The 26,162-nt window shown below is 40.5% G+C and overlaps 1 protein-coding gene across 1 annotated transcript in view; it reads left to right on the top strand.

Moving 5' to 3' along the window:
* The first annotated feature begins 3,293 nt into the window (after positions 1 to 3,293).
* dgkzb (diacylglycerol kinase, zeta b) overlaps positions 3,294 to 26,162 on the top strand; it is a 70,936-nt gene continuing 48,067 nt past the window's right edge. Inside the window, exon 1 of the mRNA XM_047385616.1 lies at positions 3,294 to 4,000. Within this exon, the coding sequence (XP_047241572.1) occupies positions 3,822 to 4,000 (179 nt within the window). The 5' untranslated portion in view covers positions 3,294 to 3,821. The remainder of the gene's footprint in view (positions 4,001 to 26,162) is intronic.

Genomic DNA, 26,162 nt, shown 5'->3' on the forward strand with positions numbered 1-26,162 from the left:
GCCCGACTGCATTGTGTCAAGTTTGGTGCACAGAAGATGATGAGGCTCTTTTTCAGGAGGTCAAGTGAAAGGAAATCGTAATGTTTCAGGATCCCAACTTGGGCTTGTTATATGTCTGTGAACCAGCATGCAAAGAGAGTTCCATAAAGACGTGGATGGGCGAGCTGGGTATGGAAGATCTTGACTGGCCTTTACTGAGTCACGAGTTCAACCTGATGGATCCCCTTTGGGATGAACTAGAGCAGAGACTGTGAGGCTAGTCTTCTAATCCAAAATCTGTCTGACCTCACAAATGCCTTTCTGGAAGAACATTCAAATTCCTGTTAATCTCCTTAACCAAATAGTGCTTCCAATTTTTATTTTGCTTTATTTAAAAGGCTTTTTTTGCAGAAGTGTCTTTTAAAATTACTCATCCATGTTAATGTCATGGTACTGGCAATAATGAGTTACACACGTGGACAAAATTGTTGGTACCCCTCGGTTAATGAAAGAAAAACCCACAATGGTCACAGAAATAACTTGAATCTGACAAAGGTAATAATGAATAAAAATTCTGTGAAAATGAACAAATGAAAGACAGACATTGCTTTTCAAACATGCTTCAACAGAATTATTTAAAAAAATAAACTCATGAAACAGGTCTGAAAAAAATTATGGTACCCCTGAAAATAATGTGACCAAAGGGACATGTTAAATCAAGGTGTGTCCATTAATTAGCATCACAGGTGTCTACATTCTCGTAATTAGTCAGTGGGCCTCTCTATATATATATATATGCACAGGGAGGCCTATATATATATATATATATATAGGCCCACAGTGGCCTATATATACCAACGGTGGCACAGTTGGTAGCACTGTTGCCTTGCAGCAAGAAGGTCCTGGGTTCGATTCCCGGCCTGGGGTCTTTCTGCATGGAGTTTGCATGTTCTCCCTGTGCATGCGTGGGTTCTCACCGGGTACTCCAGCTTCCTCCCACAGTCCAAAGACATGCCTGTTAGGTTAATTGGTCACTCTAAATTGACCTTAGGTGTATGAATGAGTGTGTGCATGGTTGTTTGTGTGTTACAGTGTCAGATCGCACCATCCGACACCATTGTTGAAAACAAATCATAAAAAAGCCAGACTGGAGTTTGCCAAACTACATGTTGAAAAGCCACAAAGCTTCTGGGAGAATATCCTATGGACAGATGAGACAAAAATCGGACTTTTTAGCAAGGCACATCAAGTCTATGTTCGCCGACGGAAAAATGAAGCATATGAAGAAAAGAACAAAGTCCCTACTATGAAACATGGAGGAGGCTCTGTTATGTTCTGGGCTGCTTTGCTGCATCTGGCAAAGGGTGAAATCTCAAGACTATCAAGCAATTCTAGAGATAAATGTGCTGCTCAGTGTCAGAAAGCTTGGTCTCAGTCGCAGGTCATGGGTCTTGCACCAGGTTAATGTCCCAAAACACAGCTAAAACACCCAAGAATGGCTAAGAGGAAAACATTGGACTATTCTGAAGTGGCCTTCTATGAGCCCTGACCTAAATCCTATTGAGCATCTTTGGAAGGAGCTGAAACATGCCGTCTGGAAAAACCACCCTTCAAACCTGAGACAACTGGAGCAGTTTGCTCATGAGGAGTGGGCCAAAATACCTGCTGAAAGGTGCAGAAGTCTCATTAACAGTTATAGGAATCATTTGATTGCAGCGATTGCCTCAAAAGGTTGTGCAACAAAAGATTAAGTCAATGCTACCATCATTTTTGTCCAGGCCTGTTTCATGAGTTTATTTTTAAAAATAATTCTTTTGGAGCATGTTTAAAAAGCAATGTCTGACTTTCACTTGTTAATTTTCATAGAATGTTTATTCATTATTACCTTTGTCAGGTTCTAGTTATTTCTGTGACCATTGTGGGGTTTTCTTTCATTAACCGAGGGGTCCCAACAATTTTGTCCATGTGTATATGTATGCCTGTTTATATTGGGCTGCACAGTGGTGCAGTTGATAGCAGTGTTGCTTTGCAGCAGGAAGGTCCTGGATTCGATTCTCATAGTTTGCATGTTCTCCCTGTGCATGCGTGGGTTGTCTCTGGGTACTCCAACTTCCTCCCACAGTCCCAAACCTAATGGTTTTGAGGACCAAACTAACCAAACTGGTCTCTCTAAATTGCCCTTAGGTGTGAATGAGACTGTGCATGGTTGTTTGTCCTTTGTGCTGGCCTGTGATGGAATGGCGCCCTGTCCAGGGTGTACCCCATCTCTCACTTGTAGACTGCTGGAGATGGGCACGAGCTCCCCTGCAACCCTGTATGGAAAATGGATGGATAGGTTTTCTATATTTATCGGTTTGCTGGCTTAAATACAATTTAGGATCTTTAAAGTTTAAGAGCGCTTCGGAGCTCAATGACATTGAACATTGTGTAGGTAAACTGTTTAGATGCACCCTTAGAAAAGGTGGGTTCATACACCAACACAGAAGCAGCAGTGAGAAGTCTTTTCTAAGCTTTAGAACAAAGATCCTACAGGAAAACCACGATTCAGCTACAGTTTTGTCATTGAACAGGTGGTTCCCTGATGCAGATACAGTTGGACAAGTTCTGTTAGAACAGTTGTGAACAGAATGTCAAAGCCACATGGACCGCCGTACAGAGCGTAGTTTATCTGTCTCAGCATACATGTGGGTGATCTTTTTTCAAGTCAAATGTCCTCCTGCCCGCTGCACCTCTGTTTTAATTGGCTGTCAAAAATAACCTGCCTCATCTCATGGTGCGGTTTCTCCTTAGAGCGGGAACCCAGGGGATGAAGCCGCCACGTGCATGTGGTGAAGAAGCATGCGTGGGTCTCGGTGCGGCCGTGCGGCCTCTGCTTCACTGCAGTGTGGGATGTTTTACCATCTTTATGTAAAACGTATGTGGGAGGGCAGCTGAGCAGAGCAGAGCTGCAGAGATGTTATCCAAGTGAAGAGGAGCAAGGCTCGTCTTCACCACATGATCAGTTTCAGTGTTTCTCACCTCAAATGCCTCATGTGGCAAAGAGGAGCAGCTCTCATCTTTGCCACCTGATTAGTTTCAGTGTTCCTCATCTGAAAGTACTGTTTTTAGTGAGTACAAAGAGAATGAAACCTGAGTCTGGTGAAAAACTGAGTTTACTTTCTTCCCTTCCTTTCTTTTTAGGTCTCCTCAGCAGCTGCAGAGTGTCTGAAGCACCAGTTGGTGGCAGCAGAGCTCACCCCTCTGTCCTCAGCCAATCAGAGGTTGAAGAGCAGGGCTGTGGGCGGGACAGAGGAAGAGGAGAGGGAGAGCCACAGAGCTAAGATAAAAAGTCAAGAGAAAAGCGTGAAGCAGAACAGCAGAGACGCTGGACTCTGCTGAGAGGAGGCCAAATTGTAAAAAGGAGCAGCAACAGGTCGAGTTAAGAGAAGGAAGAGGAGCTCAACAGCCTCTTCTTCACTCTGAGCTCTCAGGTTTTCTCATCATTTGGTTGGAAACTTCCTGGATATGCAGCTGTGCTCAGAGAGCATGCAGAGGAGACTGGCTTCCTCAGGCTGGGAGGGTTAGGACCAGGAAGGAAGTGAGCGTAGAGACCAACAACCCCCACCTCCTGCTCCTCCACTACTCACAAAAGAGTTGTCTGAGTTTCAGCTTCCTGGTGTGAAGTGACGCTTAGCAGAGCTGTTGCTGAGAGGACACACGCGAAAGATCTGAAGCTGCACTTCCTGTGTCTGAGAGCTGTCAGTGGAAAGTTGAGCAGCTGTCACAATGGCTGTTTGCAGCCTGGAGCGCCTGAGCGAAGCGTTGACCCTGGAGCAGCCCAGCCTGTGAGAGGAGAGGTGGCCATGGATCAGGCAGAGGAGCAGCAGGATCAGGAGGAACAGAGCACTCAAGAAGGAGCAGAAGAGCCCGTCACCTCCACATCGTCCTCCTCAGCCTCCAACACTGAGTTGCCCTCTGAGGCCCCGGCCCCCAGCTGCCAACAAAACAGCAGGACCTTCGGCTTCAAGATCTTCTGCAGGAGGTGAGTTCCTCCTCAGCTGTTCAAACACTGGCTGCTTCAGCTCCTTATGAAACTGCTAAGTTCCTCTGAAAGAAACATTACAACAAATGCACAGATTGCCTGAAACTCACTGGGTGGCAGAGTGTGAACTGGACCGATCAAAACTAGAATACAGACAAACATTTGAGTAGGATTCTTTCAGAAAATACAAGAAGAGCCAGAAAACTCAAAGATTAAAACAAAAACAACCAAACAAATCTCAACTAAGTCATTTAGATGTTAAAGGTATGAATACAAGATTAACAAATAAAACCCAAACTATTCAGCTCCTGGAGAATCTGCTTGGTTCCTCTGAAAAGGAGCATTACCACAAATATGCTGATTTAAACATGATGCAGCACACTGCAGGTCACAGAATGAACAAATTGTCATTTTTATGGTTCAATGAATTTCTAATTTAAAAAAGTCCATATTTAACATTATTTTAAAAAGCAGCATTATAATCAAAACAAATGGTGATCAGAAACTGAACTGCAAGAGGAAAAAATAACACATGAAACACAAAAATAATCTAATTCATGCACTTATTCCATAAACTGCACTGAGACAAATCTGGGCAAAAAATAATGAACATAGAATACTCTAAAATAAACAAAAAAATATGTTTGAAAAGAACAACTTACAAAACAAAATAAATCCTGGAGATTGGACAGAAATATAGACTTAGAAACCCAACTGATGGTAGAAAACAGAATAAGGAGCATTACAACATATAAAGTCTTATAGACAGTTTTAAACTCAACATCCACAGCTTACATGTTGACAGTACAGGCAGGCATTTATTATGGATCAAAACTGTATTATAGATAAAATTATTTTCAAGAAGACGAAAGACAATTGGGGAAAAAAAGGAGAAATGATACCAGAAACGGGTTTAATCCTCAGAGACTGAACAGGAAAAACATTTTCTACGGACTAAATGACCAGAAATAAAACCTGAAGGTATAAACACGATAATGCCAAGAGAAATAAAAAAAATAAAAAATCAGAGCATTCCTAAAGCTGATGGGTCTGTGTTTCTGACAAACATCCACATGATATATATATTTTAAATGTAAATCAGATTTATTCTAAAAACAATAACCTCAGCCAATGTTGAAATGTGATTCCAGCAAAGCACAAACTGGGTTAAAATCTTTAAAACACATGATGGATAAATTACAAGCAGGCATATAAAGTGTTCTTACTCTAACAAAAACTAAAAGTGAAAGTGTGATCATGACAAATACTCAGACTTGTCAGAGAAGAAAAATCCTGAGGATGTCAGTTCATAAAGAGCCTGCAGGTCCTGTTTCCATGTTTCCCTTGACAACCATCCAGCTGTGACGCTGCAACACGTCACAGAGGTCCAACATGTGTGCCGCTGCAGCCCAATGTTTCTGACGGTTCCCGGGCGCTGAAGTTTAACCCTGAAATCAGACTGAAATCTGTTCTGAAGAGGAGCAGGAGTTCAGCCTGAATCAGAAAGTTTTCGTGAAAATGTTTCTCTCTGTGGGCGCTGAAGTTTCCAGTCGAGACAAACATTCAAAAAGACGTCACGAAGCTGGAATGATTTGTTGAAACACTCCACGCTGCCTGTAACCGAGGGACTGATTAGGGATGGGTACATTTTAACCGATACGTACCGATTCCCGGTACCTGGGAATCGTATCGGTAATCAACTTTACCAATTTTCGGTACTTTTGTGTGTTATGTGATAAGAAATGTTTATTTGTTTGTTAATCTCAAAATTTTTCAATTTAACATATTTATTTCTCAATATATAAACTTTAATGAATATATCAAAACAACCTCAAGCTGTTTGTGTTGTGATGTGTTTAGGTACCGAAACATTGATTTTACATGAATAGGTACTCGGTAGTACCGACGGAATTCGGTCAGTACCTATAAAAGTACCAAATTCAGTACCCATCCCTAGGACTGATGTTTAAAAACGTGTTTGTTTTTTTTCTATGTTGGCCTGTTTGTCCCGGCAGATCTTTGCAGGTAATTCTGGTTGGAAGGTTTTAGCTTACAGTTCTCTTTTTACTTATTTTAAAAAGTCCAGAATCACAATTGGCTTTAGTAGCCACGTTTATGTGGACAAACAAGGAATTTGACTTTGCTTTCCCACGCTCACAGCATACAGACACTAAGTACAAATTATGTTATATATTACCTATGAGTATTTCATTCCCGGGATAATATTATTAATGAATGAATGTTATAAATGTGCAGTTCATATTTGCCACCTAGAAATAGCTGGTAGCCAAGGTCTATTTTACTGCGGATATAAAGAAACTGAAATATCATGTAGCTGATGTTTTGTGGAATTTGATTGGCTGTGTCACCCGTCGGCCATGAGTAAACTCAGATTTACTAGATACCTGGATTTTGGTTCCGGTTTCCAGCTCAAGATAAACATGAAAACCTGATTAGGAAAATAATTTTGTCTTTCAGTGTTTGAGATTTTAAAGGATGAATTCCTCTAATAAGTTGCTCAGTGATTTTTATTTTTTATTTTAACAGTGTATCCTAAATACATTTATAGTAGCGCAGCACAATATATCTGCATCAATGTTTGTCATTTTTTAACATCGGTCCTGGGCCGATATTATCATCCGATGTTTATATCCATCTTGTTGCTGTTTATGTATGTGTTTTGGGAGAGGGGTTGGCCATGTAGTTTTTGTTTGGTTGTGTGATAGTAATGCAGTGCAGGATTGTTGGATGTTTCACTAACACGTTTTTTATGGTGTCTAAAGGGTATGGAAATATAATATAAATATCAGTAAGAGTCAGTGAAAAGCCATAGAAGCAAAATTAATATCGGATTTTGATTTCGGGCATAATTTTCATATCGGTCCTTCCCATATTTATAGCGACTGTAATTTTTGGTTCAGCAGACATATCAAGCCTTAAAATTAAAATTTCTGTTGGATCAGTATCGGTTATTTTCTTATTATCAAAGAGTTTTTGAAGTGAAAGAGAGGCTCTGATCCAGAATTTTTGGGTTCTGATTCAGACCTGATATCTGCATTTTAATATCTGCAGATACAGACTTTCTGTTTTTCTCATGTGAAATGACTTATTTGAACATACATTGTTGTTTATGTCCCTGCGTTATACGCAAATATGGAAAACACAACTGAACTAATTAAACAGTCAGATTTCTTTTGTAGGAAATTGATGATCATTGAAGGTCCAGAACTTTAAACGGGTTCTGCAAATTTGGCATATTAAAAGAAAGGGATCCAGTTTGCAATTTATTTGGGCTCTTTCTCCCAAAACATCTGCTGTGTTTAGTTTAATAAACCTTATGTGAACCAAAGTGTACTTTTGGGTAAAAGTCACTTGATAGATGTGGTCCTGTTTACAATAAAATTAGTGCAAGAAGATTTAAATTTGTCTGTAATAATTTTGCACCAAATTAAAATAAAAAATCCCATCTGCATGAGCCTCCTGTGCTGGAACTGGTGTTATTCTTAGTTTGAATTCAGGAGCCACACAAAATTAGACCATAAATGGCCCCCGGGCCTCACTTTGGACACCCCTGGCTTAGACTAGGTCGTTTTAGAAAAGCAGCTGCTATAAAGCATTTTTATATTTATTTATTTTTTAATAATGGGGTGTAAAAGTTGTTAAATGGTCTTATGAGATGCCACGTCCAAAAATCCCTTTGGTGACAACTCTTCTGATGTGAACAGTCATTATTTATTCATGATTGGAGCAACAACCCTGTGTGTGCATGAGAGACAGAGAAGGCACACCAATCAGCTCATTGGTGGTTTACTATTTTAGTCAAAACTAATGAAAGTGTAAAATAACTGTGTAAAACATGTTGCTAACAGCTTCTAAAAACTATTGCAGCACCATTACCATCCTCAACTGATGGCTCCCTGTGCATTTTTTGAGATTAATATTCGTACCTTTTGTCAGAGTCTTTCATCATGCTGTAACGTTTACAGCTCCTGTATGCGTGCTCCATGGCAGATGGAGGTTAACATTTATATTGAAAAATAAATCAACTTTCTGTATTCCAGGCAGTGTTCCTGATGTCGGCTGAAGCCCCCGCAGCTCCTCCTCTGAGCTCCAGAGTTTTTCCCCTCAGTTATTATTTCTGTAACAGTTTGAAATCCACCTCTCGAAATGTTTGCACAAACACAACAAATATTCTCCTACTTTCATTTCCTATTTCAGTGGCCAGCACCGCTTTGGTGTTTTCTTTGATCTCTGATCCGCTGATTCAGGTTCTTTTTGTATGGATTTTGGCATATCCAAACTAATCTGAGTAAACTTTTTATTAAACTTAAATGTGCAGCAGGTCCGGATAGAGGAATTTTACATGAATAAATCTGCCGCAAAACCATTTTTACTGAACTGAACAAAGAGCATCACACAGCGTGTGGGTCATTGAGTGAAATAGGTGTCTTCAGTTTGAATGCATTTAATGAACATAAAGTAAAGCAGCATTCTTTTAGCCAGCTGACTGTCAAGTGTGCGGCAACAGGTGTCTTGCATCTCGTTAAAAGGACTTTAAACCACAGGAACAGAGGAACCCAGAAGTTTATTGGTTTTGGATCCATATTTCTTTATTCATTTTTAAACCTTGACACCCGGAACGTCTTCACACCTGTGCATAACGATGTAAAACCCATTTAAAGTCGAGTAGAAGAGTCGAGAGCAAGATGTTAAGCCTGTTTAGAAAGTCATGAAGCAGAGGAAGAGGTGAATTTGGTTTGATTTAATGTTTCAGAGCTAAAGAGACGCTTCATGAGATCATCAGATGCTTCATAGGAGATGACTACTCTGCTCTCTATTGTCATTGTTTTTCACCAGTTTAGTTTGTATGAACCAAACTCCCGTTTGATTAAAAATATTTGTAATACTTTGTTCCATCAATGTTGTTTTTGCTGTTTAAGCTTCTATTAGGAAACTTTTCATCATCCTCTCAGATCTTTCACTGTTCAGTATAATTAATCATCAATCAGTCGCTGATTCAGATGCTCCAAAACAATCTGGTTGAATTTTAATTTACTGGAAATGTATCAGTTGGAGGTTTACATGCATGACGTGAAAAGCTGAAATCCAGCAGCGGAAAGAAAGAATCAGTCAGATTCTGATCGTATTCGGATCATCTCTGAATTTTTTCTGTCTGAAGAATTTTTCCAGTGAGATGATGATGTTTCTACTTAATTAGTTTGTAAAATGAATCAATAAGAGCAAGTCATCTTTGCTTAATTTTCTGCTGTTTTTAGTCGGATTAATGAACTGAAGCTGCATCGACTCATTTGACCCCAAACTGTTTCTGCAGCTCAGTTATGTTATCTGATTCTGCCGACTAAATCAGAGCAAAAAACGGCTGTTTTGTTTCAGCGTGAAAGCAGCAGCGATACTCTGCAGCCACTGCCTGCAGCAGATTTATGGACCCTCTGATGAATTGGTGAACAGAGAAGATAATCGTGAGATTAGTTGGTGACAATCCGTTCAAAGCGGCGAACAGCTCAGCACAGGAAGTTATGTGTCAGAGTCGCTGAAAGAAAACCATCCTGCTGTGGTTTTCATCTTCATCCAGATGTTTCCCGCTGGAGTTTAATTCTGTAATATTGGTCAGTTTGAGTGAAAACGGTTATGGGTATGATCTGATCTAGGTTTTGTTTTTACTTTTCATATTTGAACCTCAGGAACTGTAAAAAGACCATAGACTGTGTTTCAGACCTCATACGGAAACCTGCAGTACAAAAAAAAAGAAACACCTCTATTTTTTGTCCCTTATTTTAAATCACCTATTTTAGTTTTTTTGTACATGTGAGAAGAAGTTTATAATAAACAGTTCAGAACTTAAAAGTATCAGACATGTACAGTGGCTCTGACTGATATTTATAGTGAGTTGCAAAAGGTTTCACCTCGTCTGGGATTCTGCATATTTTGTTACAAACTGGTGGATCTGTGTTAAGTTCAGAAATAAAAGATTCCAAACCAACAACTTTCAACCTGAGAATATTAAATCCATTTCTGGAAAATGGAAAGATTCCTGCCCACAATAACCTGCAAAGAGAAAGTCATCCACCAAAACCGGCAGTGGCAGCTCCATGCTGTTAGGATGACCAGGAGTTGGAGAGGAAGGAGATGGAAGCAAAGTAAAGGAGCTGCCGGAGTTTAAACATAAATAATTACTAAGAATTATAACAGAACCGAGAAGCTAATGCAGACATACCCATCTCTGTAAAAACCTTCAATGATGGCTAGAAAGAGACAGAAACAAGTGAATTTCTGTTTGTACTGGTTTCTTGGTTGCATCTAAAAGTAAAGACAGGCCATCAGAACAAGTATAAGAAACCTAAAGAGATGCAGTCCAAATGACAAACTGAACCTCAAAACCACTTTCTTACGAAACAAAAAGAGAAGCTGCAAATGTACGCTTTTTCATAGCCAGGAACCTTCCTTCAAGAAAGTGACTGAATGAACTGTTAAAATGTCTCTTTTATTGTAGGACTTTTCTTCAATGAGATTGCTTTTCTCTATCACAGTTTGAGTCTGAAGGAACTGTTTAACGGTTGTCCTAACTTTGATCTGAGATCATGACTCAGTGTTGCTATGTTTAGCAATTTTGACTGGTTTCCTTTTTTTGGGTTTTTAATGGCAGATATGTTAAAAAGGGTCAAATTGTGTACAGCACATAAAAAAACGTATTTGAACACTTTTTTGTTTTTTTTTTGTTTAAATATTCCTAATGGGGCCGTTGATGTGAAATTCACACCAGATCTTGGAAACAAGAGTAATCCTCACATACAAAGAAATTAGGGCAAATTGTTCCACAAGTGATGTTACAGGTATGGACTTGAATGACACAGGGAATAAGTATTGAAAATGAAGGAAACAATTTGTATAAAAAGCATCCCTCCTGCTAAATGCAAATGAATATCAGCTGTTTTAATTTTAACTGATGGGCCAAAAAAAGGTCAGTCAGTCATTTTCTATACCGCTTCTTCCATTGTGGATTGTGGAGAAGCTGGTGCCTATCTTCAGCAGTCTATGGGTGGGAGCGGGGGGGTACACCCTGGACGGGTGCCAGTCCATCACAGGGCAATCCACAAACAACCAAGCAAACACTCATTCACACACCTAAGGGCAATTTAGAGAGACCAATTAACCTAACGGGCATCTCTTTGGATTGTGGGAGAAAGCCGGAGTACCCGGTGAGAACCCACACATGCACAGGGAGAACATGCAAACTCCGTGCAGAAAGAGTCAAACCCAGGACCTTCTTGCTGCAAGGCAACAGAGCTACCTACTGCGCCACTCCAAAAAAAAAAGGTTTTATCTAAAAATGTAATGAACATAGGTGGGACGATTGGTGAGCCAAAGAGATCTTCACAAAACATGTTACTATTGCCAAACATAATGGCAATGATTTCAGCGGCATTTCAAAAATGCCAGAAGCTGGGAGTGGAAACATAATTTTACCATAAAGCAGCTAGGAACAGATGCCCCTTGTATGATTTCTGAAAGTGGAGTAAAAAGAGTAATCAAAAGGGTTTTCCGAGAGCCAAGTAGCAGTCATGAAAAGAGCTTCAGAAAGACCCGGAAATGGCAGACACAATCTTTATCATGAACACAATAAGTGATGCACTCAACTGCAATGGGTTTTATGCACTCTTACTGCGTAAGATGCCACTACTGAAGAAAAGGCAAGTTAAAGCCTGTTTAAAGTTTGCTGCAGAATATTTACAGAAGTGAGTGAAATACTGGGAGAACATAGATCAGATGAGGTCAAAGCAGAACCCTTTGGATTTTATTGCAGACATCATGTTTGGAGGAAGACTGGTTCTGCACATCACCCCCAAAACACCATGGCAGAAGTGAAGTTTGCTGGTGGGAACATCATGGTGTGGGCTTCCTTACAGTGCATGGTTGTGGCAGACTTTATGAAAATGAAGGAAGAATTGTCAAAGAAATACAGGTCCTTCTCAAAATATTAGCATATTGTGATAAAGTTCATTATTTTCCATAATGTCATGATGAAAATTTAACATTTATATATTTTAGATTCATTGCACACTAACTGAAATATTTCAGGTCTTTTATTATCTTAATACAGATGATTTTGGCATACAGCTCATGAAAACCCAAAATTCCTATCTCACAAAATTAGCATATCATTAAAAGGGTCTCTAAACGAGCTATGAACCTAATCATCTGAATCAACGAGTTAACTCTAAACACCTGCAAAAGATTCCTGAGGCCTTTAAAACTCCCAGCCTGGTTCATCACTCAAAACCCCAATCATGGGTAAGACTGCCGACCTGACTGCTGTCCAGAAGGCCACTATTGACACCCTCAAGCAAGAGGGTAAGACACAGAAAGAAATTTCTGAACAAATAGGCTGTTCCCAGAGTGCTGTATCAAGGCACCTCAGTGGGAAGTCTGTGGGAAGGAAAAAGTGTGGCAGAAAACGCTGCACAACGAGAAGAGGTGACCGGACCCTGAGGAAGATTGTGGAGAAGGGCCGATTCCAGACCTTGGGGGACCTGCGGAAGCAGTGGACTGAGTCTGGAGTAGAAACATCCAGAGCCACCGTGCACAGGCGTGTGCAGGAAATGGGCTACAGGTGCCGCATTCCCCAGACCTGGGCTACAGAGAAGCATCACTGGACTGTTGCTCAGTGGTCCAAAGTACTTTTTTCGGATGAAAGCAAATTCTGCATGTCATTCGGAAATCAAGGTGCCAGAGTCTGGAGGAAGACTGGGGAGAAGGAAATGCCAAAATGCCAGAAGTCCAGTGTCAAGTACCCACAGTCAGTGATGGTCTGGGGTGTCGTGTCAGCTGCTGGTGTTGGTCCACTGTGTTTTATCAAGGGCAGGGTCAATGCAGCTAGCTATCAGGAGATTTTGGAGCACTTCATGCTTCCATCTGCTGAAAAGCTTTATGGAGATGAAGATTTCATTTTTCAGCACGACCTGGCACCTGCTCACAGTGCCAAACCCACTGGTAAATGGTTTACTGACCATGGTATCACTGTGCTCAATTGGCCTGCCAACTCTCCTGACCTGAACCCCATAGAGAATCTGTGGGATATTGTGAAGAGAACGTTGAGAGACTCAAGACCCAACACTCTGGATGAGCTAAAGGCTGCTATCGAAGCATCCGGCGCCTCCATAAGACCTCAGCAGTGCCACAGGCTGATTGCCTCCATGCCACGCCGCATTGAAGCAGTCATTTCTGCCAAAGGATTCCCGACCAAGTATTGAGTGCATAACTGTACATGATTACTTGAAGGTTGACGTTTTTTGTATTAAAAACCCTTTTCTTTCATTGGTCGGATGAAATATGCTAATTTTGTGAGATAGGAATTTTGGGTTTTCATGAGCTGTAAGCCAAAATCATCCGTATTAAGACAATAAAAGACCTGAAATATTTAAGTTAGTGTGCAATGAATCTAAAATATATGAATGTTAAATTTTCATCCTGACATTATGGAAAATAATTAACTTTATCACAATATGCTAATATTTTGAGAAGGACCTGTATACAAGGAGATTTTCTGTGAAAATCTGAAGGAGACCCTGTGGAGGTTTTACTTACAAAGATACAAGTTTCCACAAAGTATTTAATACATTTCTGTAAGTCTGTTCAAGTCTTGTTCCCCATGTCTCTGTGTTTATCCATAACTTCATTTTTGGACTCTTTTGCATGTGTGGATTACTTGGGTTGATGTTGACATCTGGTGGTTTCATGTCAGTGGCCCCATTAGAAATATTTAAAACGAGAAAAACATTGAGGTGTTCGCTTATTTTGCCCGCTGTATGAGACTTAAATCATTAGATCAGTTGTTTTCTTCCTTCATACTATTTCCACTCAGATTTATAGATTAAACTCTTGCATCCTGAATTACTAACATCCTGATGTAAGCTATTCTTGAAATTTCTTTCTTAAAAAAAAAAAAAAATCTCTAACTTCTGCATTGTCACCTCTGAAGCCCTTACCAGCTATTCTTGCTCTAGATTCAATTTATTTTAGTCGCTGCAGGATGAGGTTCTGTGGAAAAAGCTGCAGATCAGTTTGTTATTCACAGTAAATGGGTAATTTTGGAATAAACACATTTATGTTCCTTACTTTTTTTTACATAAAATATGCTTTTTAAAACCTGCTGATGAGTTTTGGTTGTTAAGGCATTTGAATGTTTTGTTCCTGTTTTGTGAATCATTCGGAATGAGCTGGAACAATAGACATCTCCTGCCCTCATGGGGAAACATAGTTCAAGTTCCTTAGGTAGAAAACTGACTGATCAAGTTCAATGATTCCAGAGTTGCTTGTCAACACGCTCCTTTGCCCAGAACTGCTGGTTCATTAATCACGTAATGCGAGTGGAGCAAGTTTGAGAAATCCATTTAGAGGAAATGGTTCACATGATGCTAAATTAGTAAAGCGACTGTTTTCTCACCATGGAGTCTCTGAATCTGACACGTCTCAGACATGAACAAGATGAGTGATGATTGTATTCTGAGGGTTTGATGTCCAGTTTCAGTCAGAAATAATAAACTACACACCATTATGCAGCAGATGGTTATGCTGAATTAGTTTTTACATCTTTTATTGGGTTCTTTTTGTCTTTGTAAAATTAGAGAAGCAGCAGTTTCTTGTTGCTACAGATGTTTCGTTCCTATCACAGTTTTAACCCACCCAGTAGACATTTTACTCTAAACTGATGCATTGAATGAGGAAAATAACCAGCAGATACACCTGATGACCCACATGTTGGTTAGGTGCAAGTGCTCTAAATGATCCGCGTACATGCAGAGGACACGCGTGTGGCTGAGCTCATGTGTTCCCACCTCTAAGACTTCCTCTGATCTGCAGGGACCTCTGAGTAACACATCAGCATGCATTTTAGTCACAAACTGCACACTCTTCATCATGGTTAACAAGAGTTTTTCCTTTATTATACTGAACAGGCACACAGCTTGGTGTATTAGACCCTGCAGGAAGCCATGCTGATCCACCTTCAGCTGAAGATATTCACAGTTTTATGAAACATCTGTTAGAAAGAGCAAGACAAGATGCTGCAGCTTCACTCTGGTCTTTGAAACTGTGGTGAATAAAAAGGTAACAAGTGCAACCTGAGGTTCATTCGGGTGGATCGTTTAATCTGCCAGCGATCTCCCATGGTCCTCTAATTATAGCTGCTATTAATGGATTGGCAGAGCAATTAATTAAAGGCGCTCATTTTTAGTGCCTGCTGGGAGTGTTTGATTCTGGAGAAGAGGATTCAATCTGCAGCTCTCAGAGGACGGAAAGGTGGACTCCTCTTCTCCTTCCTGATTCGCTCCATAAACAAGTGAGGGCTTCAAAGGAGAACGCTGCTCCCACTTCATTTAGCTGCTGATACTGAAAATATAAACTCACAGGAGAGCTGGTGATGCCTGTTTTAAACCACCAGCAGCAAAACAACTTTAACTTGTCCCAGATTACATATTCCCAAGATCCATAGTTTTAACTGGTCTAACTGGCCTCTACTGGTCTGACTATTACTCTGTAACTGTATACCTTTAAGGATGTTTTCCGCCTACAGCTGGTTTACTTCGGCCTGAATCAGTTAATGAGTTTAACTTGTAAATTTTCCCGGAAGTTCTGTTTTTCACAAAGAGAAAACTCCAAGTAAACCAAAACCTCTCACTACAAACTAGACGAGAATGTTCTGTCTGTTTATTGGTCGGATGTGTCAATTGGGAGAACCAAACGTAAATACAGGAAGCAGATGCTGTGTTCTGAACCAGTAGAAGACATGGAGACTTTAATCATATTATTACTGCGTATTAAAAATTCCCTATGAGCAGAGAAAATAAGAAAAATCCAAATAGCTAAGGAAATATTTTCAGATTGGTAATCCTTTCGAGGTGTTTTATTGCCTTTTGAGGAATAACTGTATTATTACTTATCAGAAACAAAATTCTTGGTTGAATTAAAATAACTTCAAATCTGCTAGGGCTAAGACTTTGGGCTTAACTGTATACACTCAGCGGCCACTTTATTAGGTACACCTGTCCAACTGCTCGTTAAGGCAAATTTCTAATCAGCCAATCACATGGGAGCAACTCAATGCATTTAGGCATGTAGACATGGTCAAGATGATCTGCTGCAGTTCAAACCAAGCATCAGAATAGTGAAGAAAGGTGATTTAAGTGACTTTGAACGTGGCATGGTTGTTGGTGCCAGACGGGCTGGTCTGAGTATTTCTGAAACTGCTGATCGACGGGATTTTCAAGCACTACCATCTCTAGGGTTTACAGAGAATGGTCCGAAAAAGAGAAAATATCCAGTGAGCCGGAGTTCTGTGGGCGCAAATGCCTTGTTGATCCCAGAGGTCAGAGCAGAATGGCCAGACTGGTTCGAGCTGATAGAAAGGCAACAGTAACTCAAATAACCACTCGTTACAACCAAGGCATGCAGAAGAGCATCTCTGAACGCACAATATGTCGAACCTTGAGGCGGATGGGCTACAGCAGCAGAAGACCACACCAGGTGCCATTCCTGTCAGCTAAGAACAGGAAACTGAGGCTACAATTTGCACAGGCTCACCAAAACTGGATAATAGAAGATTGGAAAAATGTTGCCTGGTCTGATGAGTCTCGATTTCTGCTGCGACATTCGGATGGTAGAGTCAGAATTTGGCGTCAACATGAAAGCATGGATCCATCCTGCCTCGTATCAACGGTTCAGGCTGGTGGTGGTGGTGTAATGGTGTGGGGGATATTTTCTTGTCACACTTTGGGCCCCTTAGTACCAATTGAGCATCGTGCCAACGCCACAGCCTACCTGAGTATTGTTGCTGACCATGTCCATCCCTTTATGACCACAGTGTACCCATCTTCTGATGGTTACTTCCAGCAGGATAATGCGCCATGTCCTAAAGCACGAATCATCTCAGACTGGTTTCTTGAACATGACAATGAGTTCACTGGACTCAAATGGTCTCCACAGTCACCAGATCTCAAGGCAATAGATCACCTTTGGGATGTGGTGGAACGGGAGATTCGCATCATGGATGTGCAGCCGACAAATCTGCAGCATCTGTGTGATGCTATCATGTCAATATGGACCAAACTCTCTGAGGAATGTTTCCAGTACCTTGTTGAATCTATGCCACGAAGGATTAAGGCAGTTCTGAAGGCAAAAGGAGGTCCAAGCTCTGAAATTGATCTTTTCTGACCAGATTTTAAACCTAGTTTTTATAATAATAAATTGTAATTCTCTAAGGTTTTGCAGGTCAATACTTGTTCGGTATGACCTGTGAATACAGGTGAATACTCCGTGTTAACGTCTCCTGTCTGTTTGCTGTTCGCTGATTTACCTGTAGAGGCATGCTCTACTGCTGAGTTTTTAGGTCTTAGCTGCAGGAGGTTGAAGATCATATGTCTGAAGACAAAAGATGCATTCAGATTCCTCAATTTGTTCAGAAAATGTTCTGCATTTTGTTCAGAGCTGCCTGTTTACATGCAAATAGACTTTAAATATCTGTCTTTAGCTCAGAGAAAAGGCATGCGTGTTCTGGTTTTCCATAAGCTTGTGCTGTTTACAGGACCAACAGACAGCTCTGAGAGGTCATAGCCTTTCATCTGAATCTGAGCAGGGCAAGCTGGAACCATCGCTCTAGATTTTATCAGGGATAAACATTATGCTTTCACTGTTTCTATCAACTTTAAGTGTGACATGAACATCTAAATAATCTTTGTAAAAGCTGGAAAACAGCTTGTTGTCAGAATAACCTGACTGAGCGTTCACCGTGCACTGAAAACAAGAATCTATAGAGATTATAGACCTAGAAAAACCTTTTAAGGGGTTAAACCTTCAGCTTTTGTTGTGCTGATTATACAGGTCCTTCTCAAAATATTAGCATATTGTGATAAAGTTCATTATTTTCCATAATGTCATGATGAAAATTTAACATTCATATATTTTAGATTCATTGCACACTAACTGAAATATTTCAGGTCTTTTATTGTCTTAATACGGATGATTTTGGCATACAGCTCATGAAAACCCAAAATTCCTATCTCACAAAATTAGAAAAGCTGTTTCACATCTAATTTAATGATTAATCTGGTCTGTTTGTTCACTCAAAGGTTCTGTAATTTTTCAATAGAAAATAAAAATTAATTCTTCATAGAACCTGAGCAAAAGATTTGATTTGGCTCCGAGGCCATTTGTAGACCAGATTTAGATATTAGTCAGTATTAGCTATATGTTTAATCCTATCCCTGCTTAAGACCTGAACATTTCCATCTCAGTTTATACCACATTCTGTCGTTTATAGCCTCCATTTATATAATGACCAAAATCAACTGAAAATACAACCAAGGTCTGTAAATCATTTAAAAATACCAGGACGATAGAAGACAGCTTTACATGGTTTGATTCTCAGTCCAAAGGTCTCAAAACCGTTTTCAGTCTTTTCTTGGTTGTGATGTTGCGGTTATAGTCACCAATGTGAGATTGAGATAGCAGAGGTCAACATGTGGAAATAATTTTACATACAGTTAAAACTAGATATTTCGTTGTACTGTATGAAAAATCTTTCTTCTTACTTAAATCTTGTGTTTTTTCTAGCACTAGTTGCCTTTATTTTTCTAATTTTTAACAGTAAGCTGACAGAGGGGGAAATAATGCAACAAAGTTCGCCTGGGCTGGGTGTTGAACCCGCAATGGCCTACGTCGAGGACTGAAGCCTCTGAATGAGTCACGAGTTTTCCCCCGGCACCACCGCTGTGGCCCGTTTCCTTCTTACTTATTACTATCGTCAAATTCAAAGGTTTACATACACTAGGGATGTATTTTAAGGCAACACTTCAAGCTCAAAATAAATCAGGCCAGCCATCAAAAAATAACTGTGGACCCTCATAGGTCTGGTTCATCCTTGGGTATAATTTCAATTTGCTTGAAGGTGCCACGTTCATCTGTTGTAAGCCAGTATAAACACAGTGAGAAGGTCCAAACATCACACAGTTCAGGAAGGAGTCTGTGTCTTAGATGAAAATGTATGTATGAACCCCTGAAGCTGGTAAGATGGTGTCATCATCTTGAAACATGTCCTTTATCAACATGGACTGAAGGGCCACTGATAGAGGAAGCCATTAAGCCAAAAACAACTTAGAAAGACATATTTCAGTTTGCAAATGCACTCAGGGACAACGACATTAAGTGGTGAAAACTTGTCCAATCTAATCGTCCAGTCTAAACTAAGATTGAAGTTTTTGCCCTTAATGACCATTGTAACATTTGGAGGAAACTGCCGGAGAACAACATACCAACTGTGAGGTACAGGGGAGGGGGTGGCATCATGTTGTGTGGGAGTTTTAACTGCAAGAGGGTCTGGTGCACTTTACAAAAAAGGATGAAATCATGAGGAAAAAACATTATGGGGATATACTCGAGTCATATTAAAGCTTACAGGTGTATTCCAAATGGACAGTCGCCCAAAGATTACTGTCAATATATTATTGCACAGGCCAGGAAGCAGGACCACCGATGACTGTGGATAAACAGCTTTGGTACATTCACTGGTAGGAACAAAACATTAACAATATGCTTTACATTGACTATAGCCTCCCATACTTGGACTACAAACTAAGTCCACAAGTCTTTAACACAGACATTAGCACAGCTGCAGCAAACGGCAATCTTGAGCTTGAATGACGTGCGCTGTGTGTGGGATGGGTGTGAGCAGCGCGTACAAGAGCGTGATTGGCACTGCTAAGACATTTCTCCTGGCTCTGATTGGTTGTTTTTGACCGGAAACGGTGTATTTCTGCAAATGGCAGTTGGACCACTGGGAGGAGCTTGTTTTTTTTCACAGAATATCTGTCTAATATTTTACTGTAGAGGCATAGTGACAGTTTTAACAAATACATATGTTTTACATGCATTTTTACAAACGTTACTCACTGCAGCTTTAAGGAGAAAAGAATCCATGTTTTGGTGTGGCCATCACAAAGCTTCAATCTCAGTCCCTTAGAAAACTTGTAGATAGGACTGAATGTGTGTCGGAGCAAGGTGGCCCAGTTACACCTGTTCTTTCAGGAGGAATCGGCCAAAATTCCTGAAAACTATAGTAAGAAGTGGGTGGACAGATACCTGACATTTTTGGCCTAAGTCATACAGTTTAAAAGGCAATTCTACCAAATACCAGTAAAATGGATGCAAACGTTTTAAATTAAAGAAAGTAAAAAAAACAAATCCTTAAACAATTATTAACAATATTTATTAACATTAGCTGTTGGTCCTAACTGACCTAAAAAAGGTTTATTAATAATCGTGGACTAAGGATCCATGTGCCAGGAAAAACCAGATTATAGCGTTTCATGACTCCTAGATGTAGTTTGTGTTGAAAGTTAAGAAGCAAGGCTGAGAAATAATTTGGAGAATGCGTGAACCATAAACAGCCCAGGAGTGGTGGATCCCTAAAACTTGTGATCAACTAATCAGAGCAGATCAGTTTTCTTTTGATTGGCTTTGACTTGTGATTTCCAGGTCAAATTTATGACTTAATCTAAGTTTAGATGTTTGAACATTTTAACTACTTGTTGGAAGGGCTGCACAATATATTGCAAGATTTTTTAATTTCGTTAATCATCGTGTGTGTTTATATTTGATATTTTATCTTACTATTTTCTGTTGAAGAACTATAAATGGCCTTATGGCCAACTCTAGTGCATTTGCAGCAATACTATAAATGTACAAAGTCCTTGTCAAATAAACCTATTCTATAAATGGTTTTATAAATGCATCAAAATGTAAATCTCCCACATTGTTTAGTCTCTAGTCTAATAAACAATAATCATTGTCTGTTACGTTTATTTTCTGATTAAAATTAGATTTAGCTCAATGAGTTTGGATGTTTGTAGTGCTTAAAATATCAGAATCGGCAGTCTGATCTGAAGTGTTATAGAAACATGAAGCTTTACAGACTGCACTGCCTACAAGATGCCTCCTGGATATCATGAGGGATGTGGCTAAATTAGCTTGTTTTTGAAGAAAAGATATTATTGCTCAGTCTGAGTCATATTTTCCAATCGGAGCACCAATTTCCATCATCGAGGAGCGAATAACCTAGATCGGAAAATTTTAGAGAGTCTATTTCATATCTAAATACTGCTCATCTCTAACTGACACACTCTGCTGTAACTAGGCATGTCAGTGTGCAGCAGAGGACAGGTTTGTAATCCAGAGATGGTGACAGAATCTGCAGCTTCATTTTCCAACCACCCGAACAATTAATTACATGTTTAAAAGATGTCAAGCTGGACTTAAACGTCTGCTAAACTTTCACGTTTAGACCAAATATATTTTATTCTGGATTTCTAAGGACTAATCAGAAGCTGTTCAGATGTAGAGTGCCCAGTTGCAAATAGAACAATAAATATTGTCATGTTAAAGAAACGGGTCCTGAGTGGCTTTTTAAAGATGTTCGGCTGTAAAGTTAAAGATCAACAACCTGGAAAGCAAAGTTTGGTTATGTTCTGAGCTGAGAAGCAAAGAATCATTTAGATTTTCTGCAGATTATTCTACATCGGGGCTTCTAAAACTTGATGCAGCCTTTTCTGCACAGATATTTGCCCTGTATTCAATGCTGAATCCACCAGGGGATAATCCTGCATGTTCAAACTTAGTTTTGGAGCTAAATTCATCATGACTCGTCGTATCTAAAAATATCTGAAACATAGGAGATAATTAAAATGAGATGAGCAGTCTGCATTAACTCACATCTCACCTCCTCTGTCATTAGTCTAACCTCAAACAGTCTTGGTAAAACCATTTGTGTTTTCTGTGTTCAGAAGGAGGTGAAGTTTCCTCAAAAATTATCCTGCAACCGGACTATATCTGGATAAGGTGTCGCTCTCTGATTCTGTTTCAGCCTGAAACTGAAACTGTCACAAGCCCCACCCCCTTCTCTGATAGTACTGCAGGTTTTTGACCCCTCTCACCTGATGGAAAATACCTGTTGTGACATCACACCTGGAGGCGGGGCCAGAGTTAAAGCAAGTGAAGGGGAAAACAGCCTGGATGTCTTTTTTTTTTTTTTTTGCCCCGAGTCGAGTCTTGCAGGCTCATATCCCTTTTAGGTATGACGACATCAAAGATCTGCATTCACCAAACAAACCAGTTCGATGAACTTTATTTGTGTGGCAGGTGACCTCATACCTGATGGGTGTGACTGTTTACTTCACCTTGGAATAGCTGGATTTTAGTTTTTTCCATCACGAAAATCATTTTCATGCCCTGATTCAGGATTTAGAAACATGAATCTTATCAGAGCAATATGACTCAAACTTTCAGGACATTTATTATTATCAGTTTTCTGGATTTTCTGTCTGTTTTTATAACATCTGGGAGGCCCTGGTGTGTTAATGAGGGACAGCTCACATTTATAAATACACAACGGCCATGTTTTCCTGCAGCTGGGTTAAAACTGAGCCTGGCAGAACCGACAGAACCAAACAGTCAGAGTTGATCATAAACTGTTCTCATGAAGAATCTGGATTATGTAACATGATCACTGCGACCTTAATGGAAATAAATCCACATAATAACGAGTCTGAGAGACCTTTACCAGCCGTACTGCTCACATGTGGTGTGACTGTGTGTCTGAGGTAAATATTTGCAGAAGCTCGAGGTTAATAAAAGCGCGGCTGCCTTGTTTCCTCTCTGTGTTCAGACTTTGAACCAGTTCTTGGATCATAAACAGAAACTTTGTGACCTTGGAGGTCAGCAGAGCTCAGGCAGTCTCCATCTCCCGCAGAAACTCAACCCTTGTTCTTTGGATTGGTTTTTCCTTGCCACGTGTTAGTTTATGTTGCATTTTATGTTTGGTAAATGACGTGTTGACACATGAATAAGTGTCTGGGTTAATCTTCATGTTGTAAATCAGCGGGGGGGTTGTTGATCTGCAGGTTAACGTGTGTGAAAGTGTGAGTTCAGGCTGAAACAGATTATAAAGTCTCACCTGGTTCTAGACTTTTATTTTATCTTTTCAAATGAACTTTATCAACAGATTGAAATCTTTTCCAGATTGTGAATCGCTTATGAACTGTAAAACAGACTCTGGATTTATGGGAGATTTCTGAATCCGAACAGAATCCATTTTCTGAAGATTCCAGAATTCAAACTGATTTCCGCCTCTGAACACAGTTCAGCTGAATACAGTTGTGAGCACGATCCCTATTCTTTACAGACTGCCGTTCTAGTTTCTGGACAGATTCCTGACTCTGAACAGATTCCTGATTTCGAACAGATTCTAGGACAGAATCAAAATGGAATCGTATTTATTTGTCATTTAGCATGTCTGAGACACAGGAGATCAAATTGTTTCTGTCAGACCAGCAAATAAATAAATGAATAAAGCAAGGAATAAACAAGAATACATTAACGTCCACATTAGAACGAAACAAAGTCCAGAGGGAGTTTTTGTGGCTGAGTTCATGAGCGTTAGCTTCAGGAAAGAAGATGTTCCTCAGCCTTGATGTATGGCCTCTGAGGCAGAACAACCTTCTGCTTGAGGGGGTGACCAGTCCATGTGTTGGATGGATGGCGTCTTTCATGATGTTCTCTGCTCTGGTTCTGCATCTGCTTTTGTAAATGTCCTATTAAAGGAGGAGTTGTCATTCTCAGAGCAGTTTCTAGACTGCTTCAGCCTCCTCATGAAGTAGAGGTGTTGGTGAGCCTTCTTCAGATTCTGGCCATGTTTGTGGTCCATGTGACATTATTGGACATGTTCGGTACCACCACATATTTGACTGTTCCCATCTGATCTACAGCTTTTCCTCCAATGATGAGGGGATGAGGGGTGTAGACACTCCTCCGAAACTCCATCACCATGTTGTTGGTTATGTCAAACATAACTGTGAACATATTCTTGATTTTTAGGAGATTCTTGATTCTGAACGGAGTTTTAACCTAGAACAGAAAATAGTTCTTCCCGATACTGAACAGAACAGGTTCTTGGCTGTGAGCAGAACATTATTCTGTTCAGTTTCCAGATTGTGAACAGATTCCTAACTATGGAGAGGTTTCTGATTTTGGACAGATTGCTAACTGTGAACAGATTCCAGTGGGTGAACTGATTTCAGACACTGAATGTAGTTCGGACTCTACAGACCCTAACTGGACTACGTAGAGACTTCAATATCTTCTGATAGATATCCACCAGCACCGTCTCTTTACTGTCATCCAATTCAGTTTTTCCTACTGGGCTTTGAAATCTTCTTTCTTAGTATGTTATGTAGTCTGGAAAAATATGGAATTTGATTTCAATGTTTTTAGGTCTAGATACGTATGCAAAGATAATTTAAGGGTATAAATAAATATTTGTGTTTCCAGGCTTTTTTGTCTAGTTGTCCTTCTCCCTCCCATCCTCACATATGACATTTCTTCTTTCTTTCCTTCCTTCCTTGCATTCTTTTCTCCTTCCTTGTGTTCTTCCTTATTACTTTCCTTGCTCACTTCCTTCTTTCCTTCATGTCCTTTTCCTTCCTTTGTTGTGTCCATCCTTTCTTTCTTTCTTTTATTCAAACCTCCTTCCTTGTTCATGTCCTTCTTTCCTTCTTGCATTATTCCTTTCTTATTTCCTTTGCTTCCTCCCTTGTGTGCTTCTTTCCTCATGTCCTTCCTTTCTTCCTTGGATGGTTCTTCGTTTTTTCTGTTGTGTCTTCCTTCCTTGAGTACTTATATCCTTTCTTTGTTCATTTCTTTTTCTTTTCTTTTGTCCTAATGTTTCTATGTTGTGTCCTCCCTTTCTCCCTCCCTTCCTTTCTTCCTTCCTTCCTTTCTTCAAGGTAAATACACTACTCAAAAAAATAAAGGGAACACTCAAATAACACATCCTAGATCTGAATGAATGAAATATTCTCATTGAATACTTTGTTCTGTACAAAGTTGAATGTGTTGACAACAAAATCACATAAAAATCATCAATGGAAATTAAATTTATGAACCAATGGAGGCCTGGATTTGGAGTCACACACAAAATTAAAGTGGAAAAACACTACAGGCTGATCCAACTTTGATGTAATGTCCTTAAAACAAGTCAATGAGGCTCAGTATTGTGTGTGGCCTCCATGTGTCTGGATGACCTCCCTACAACACCTGGGCATGCTCCTGATGAGACGGTGGATGGTCTCCTGAGGGATTTCCTCCCAGACCTGGACTAAAGCATCCAACTCCTGGACAGTCTGTGGTGCAACGTGACGTTGGTGGATGGAGCGAGACATGATGTCCCAGATGATCTCAATCAGATTCAGGTCTGGAGAACGGGCGGGCCAGTCCATAATCAATGTCTTCATCTTGCAGGAACTGCTGACACACTCCAGCCACATGAAGTCTAGCATTGTCCTGCATTAGGAGGAACCCAGGGCCAACCGGACCAGCATATGGTCTCACAAGGGGTCTGAGGATCTCATCTCGGTACCTAATGGCAGTCAGGCTACCTCTGGTGAGCACATGGAGGGCCATGCGGCCCTCCAAAGAAATGCCACCCCACACCATTACTGACCCACTGCCAAACCGGTCATTCTGAAGGATGTTGCAGGCAGCAGATCTCTCTCCACGGTGTCTCCAGACTCTGTCACGTCTGTCACATGTGCTCAGTGTGAACCTGCTTTCATCTGTGAAGAGCACAGGGCGCCAGTGGTGAATTTGCCAATCCTGATGTTCTCTGGCAAATGCCAAGCGTCCTGCACGGTGTTGGGCTGTGAGCACAACCCCCATTTGTGGACGTCAGGCCCTCATACCATCCTCATGGAATTGGTTTCTAACCGTTTGTGCAGACACATGCACATTTGTGGCCTGCTGGAGGTCATTTTGCAGGGTTCTGACAGTGCTCCTCCTGCTCCTCCTTGCACAAAGGCGGAGGTAACTGTCCTGCTGCTGGGTTGTTGTCCTCCTACGGCCTCCTCCATGTCTCCTGGTGTACTGGCCTGTCTCCTGGTAGCGCCTCCAGGTTCTGGACACTACGCTGACAGACACAGCAAACCTTCTTGCCACAGCTCGCATTGATGTGCCATCCTGGATGAGCTGCACTACCTGAGCCACTTGTGTGGGTTGTAGAGTCCGTCTCATGCTACCACGAGTGTGAAAGCACCACCAACATTCA

This window comes from Girardinichthys multiradiatus, chromosome 2, assembly GCF_021462225.1.
Source record: "Girardinichthys multiradiatus isolate DD_20200921_A chromosome 2, DD_fGirMul_XY1, whole genome shotgun sequence".
NCBI lineage: Eukaryota > Metazoa > Chordata > Actinopteri > Cyprinodontiformes > Goodeidae > Girardinichthys > Girardinichthys multiradiatus.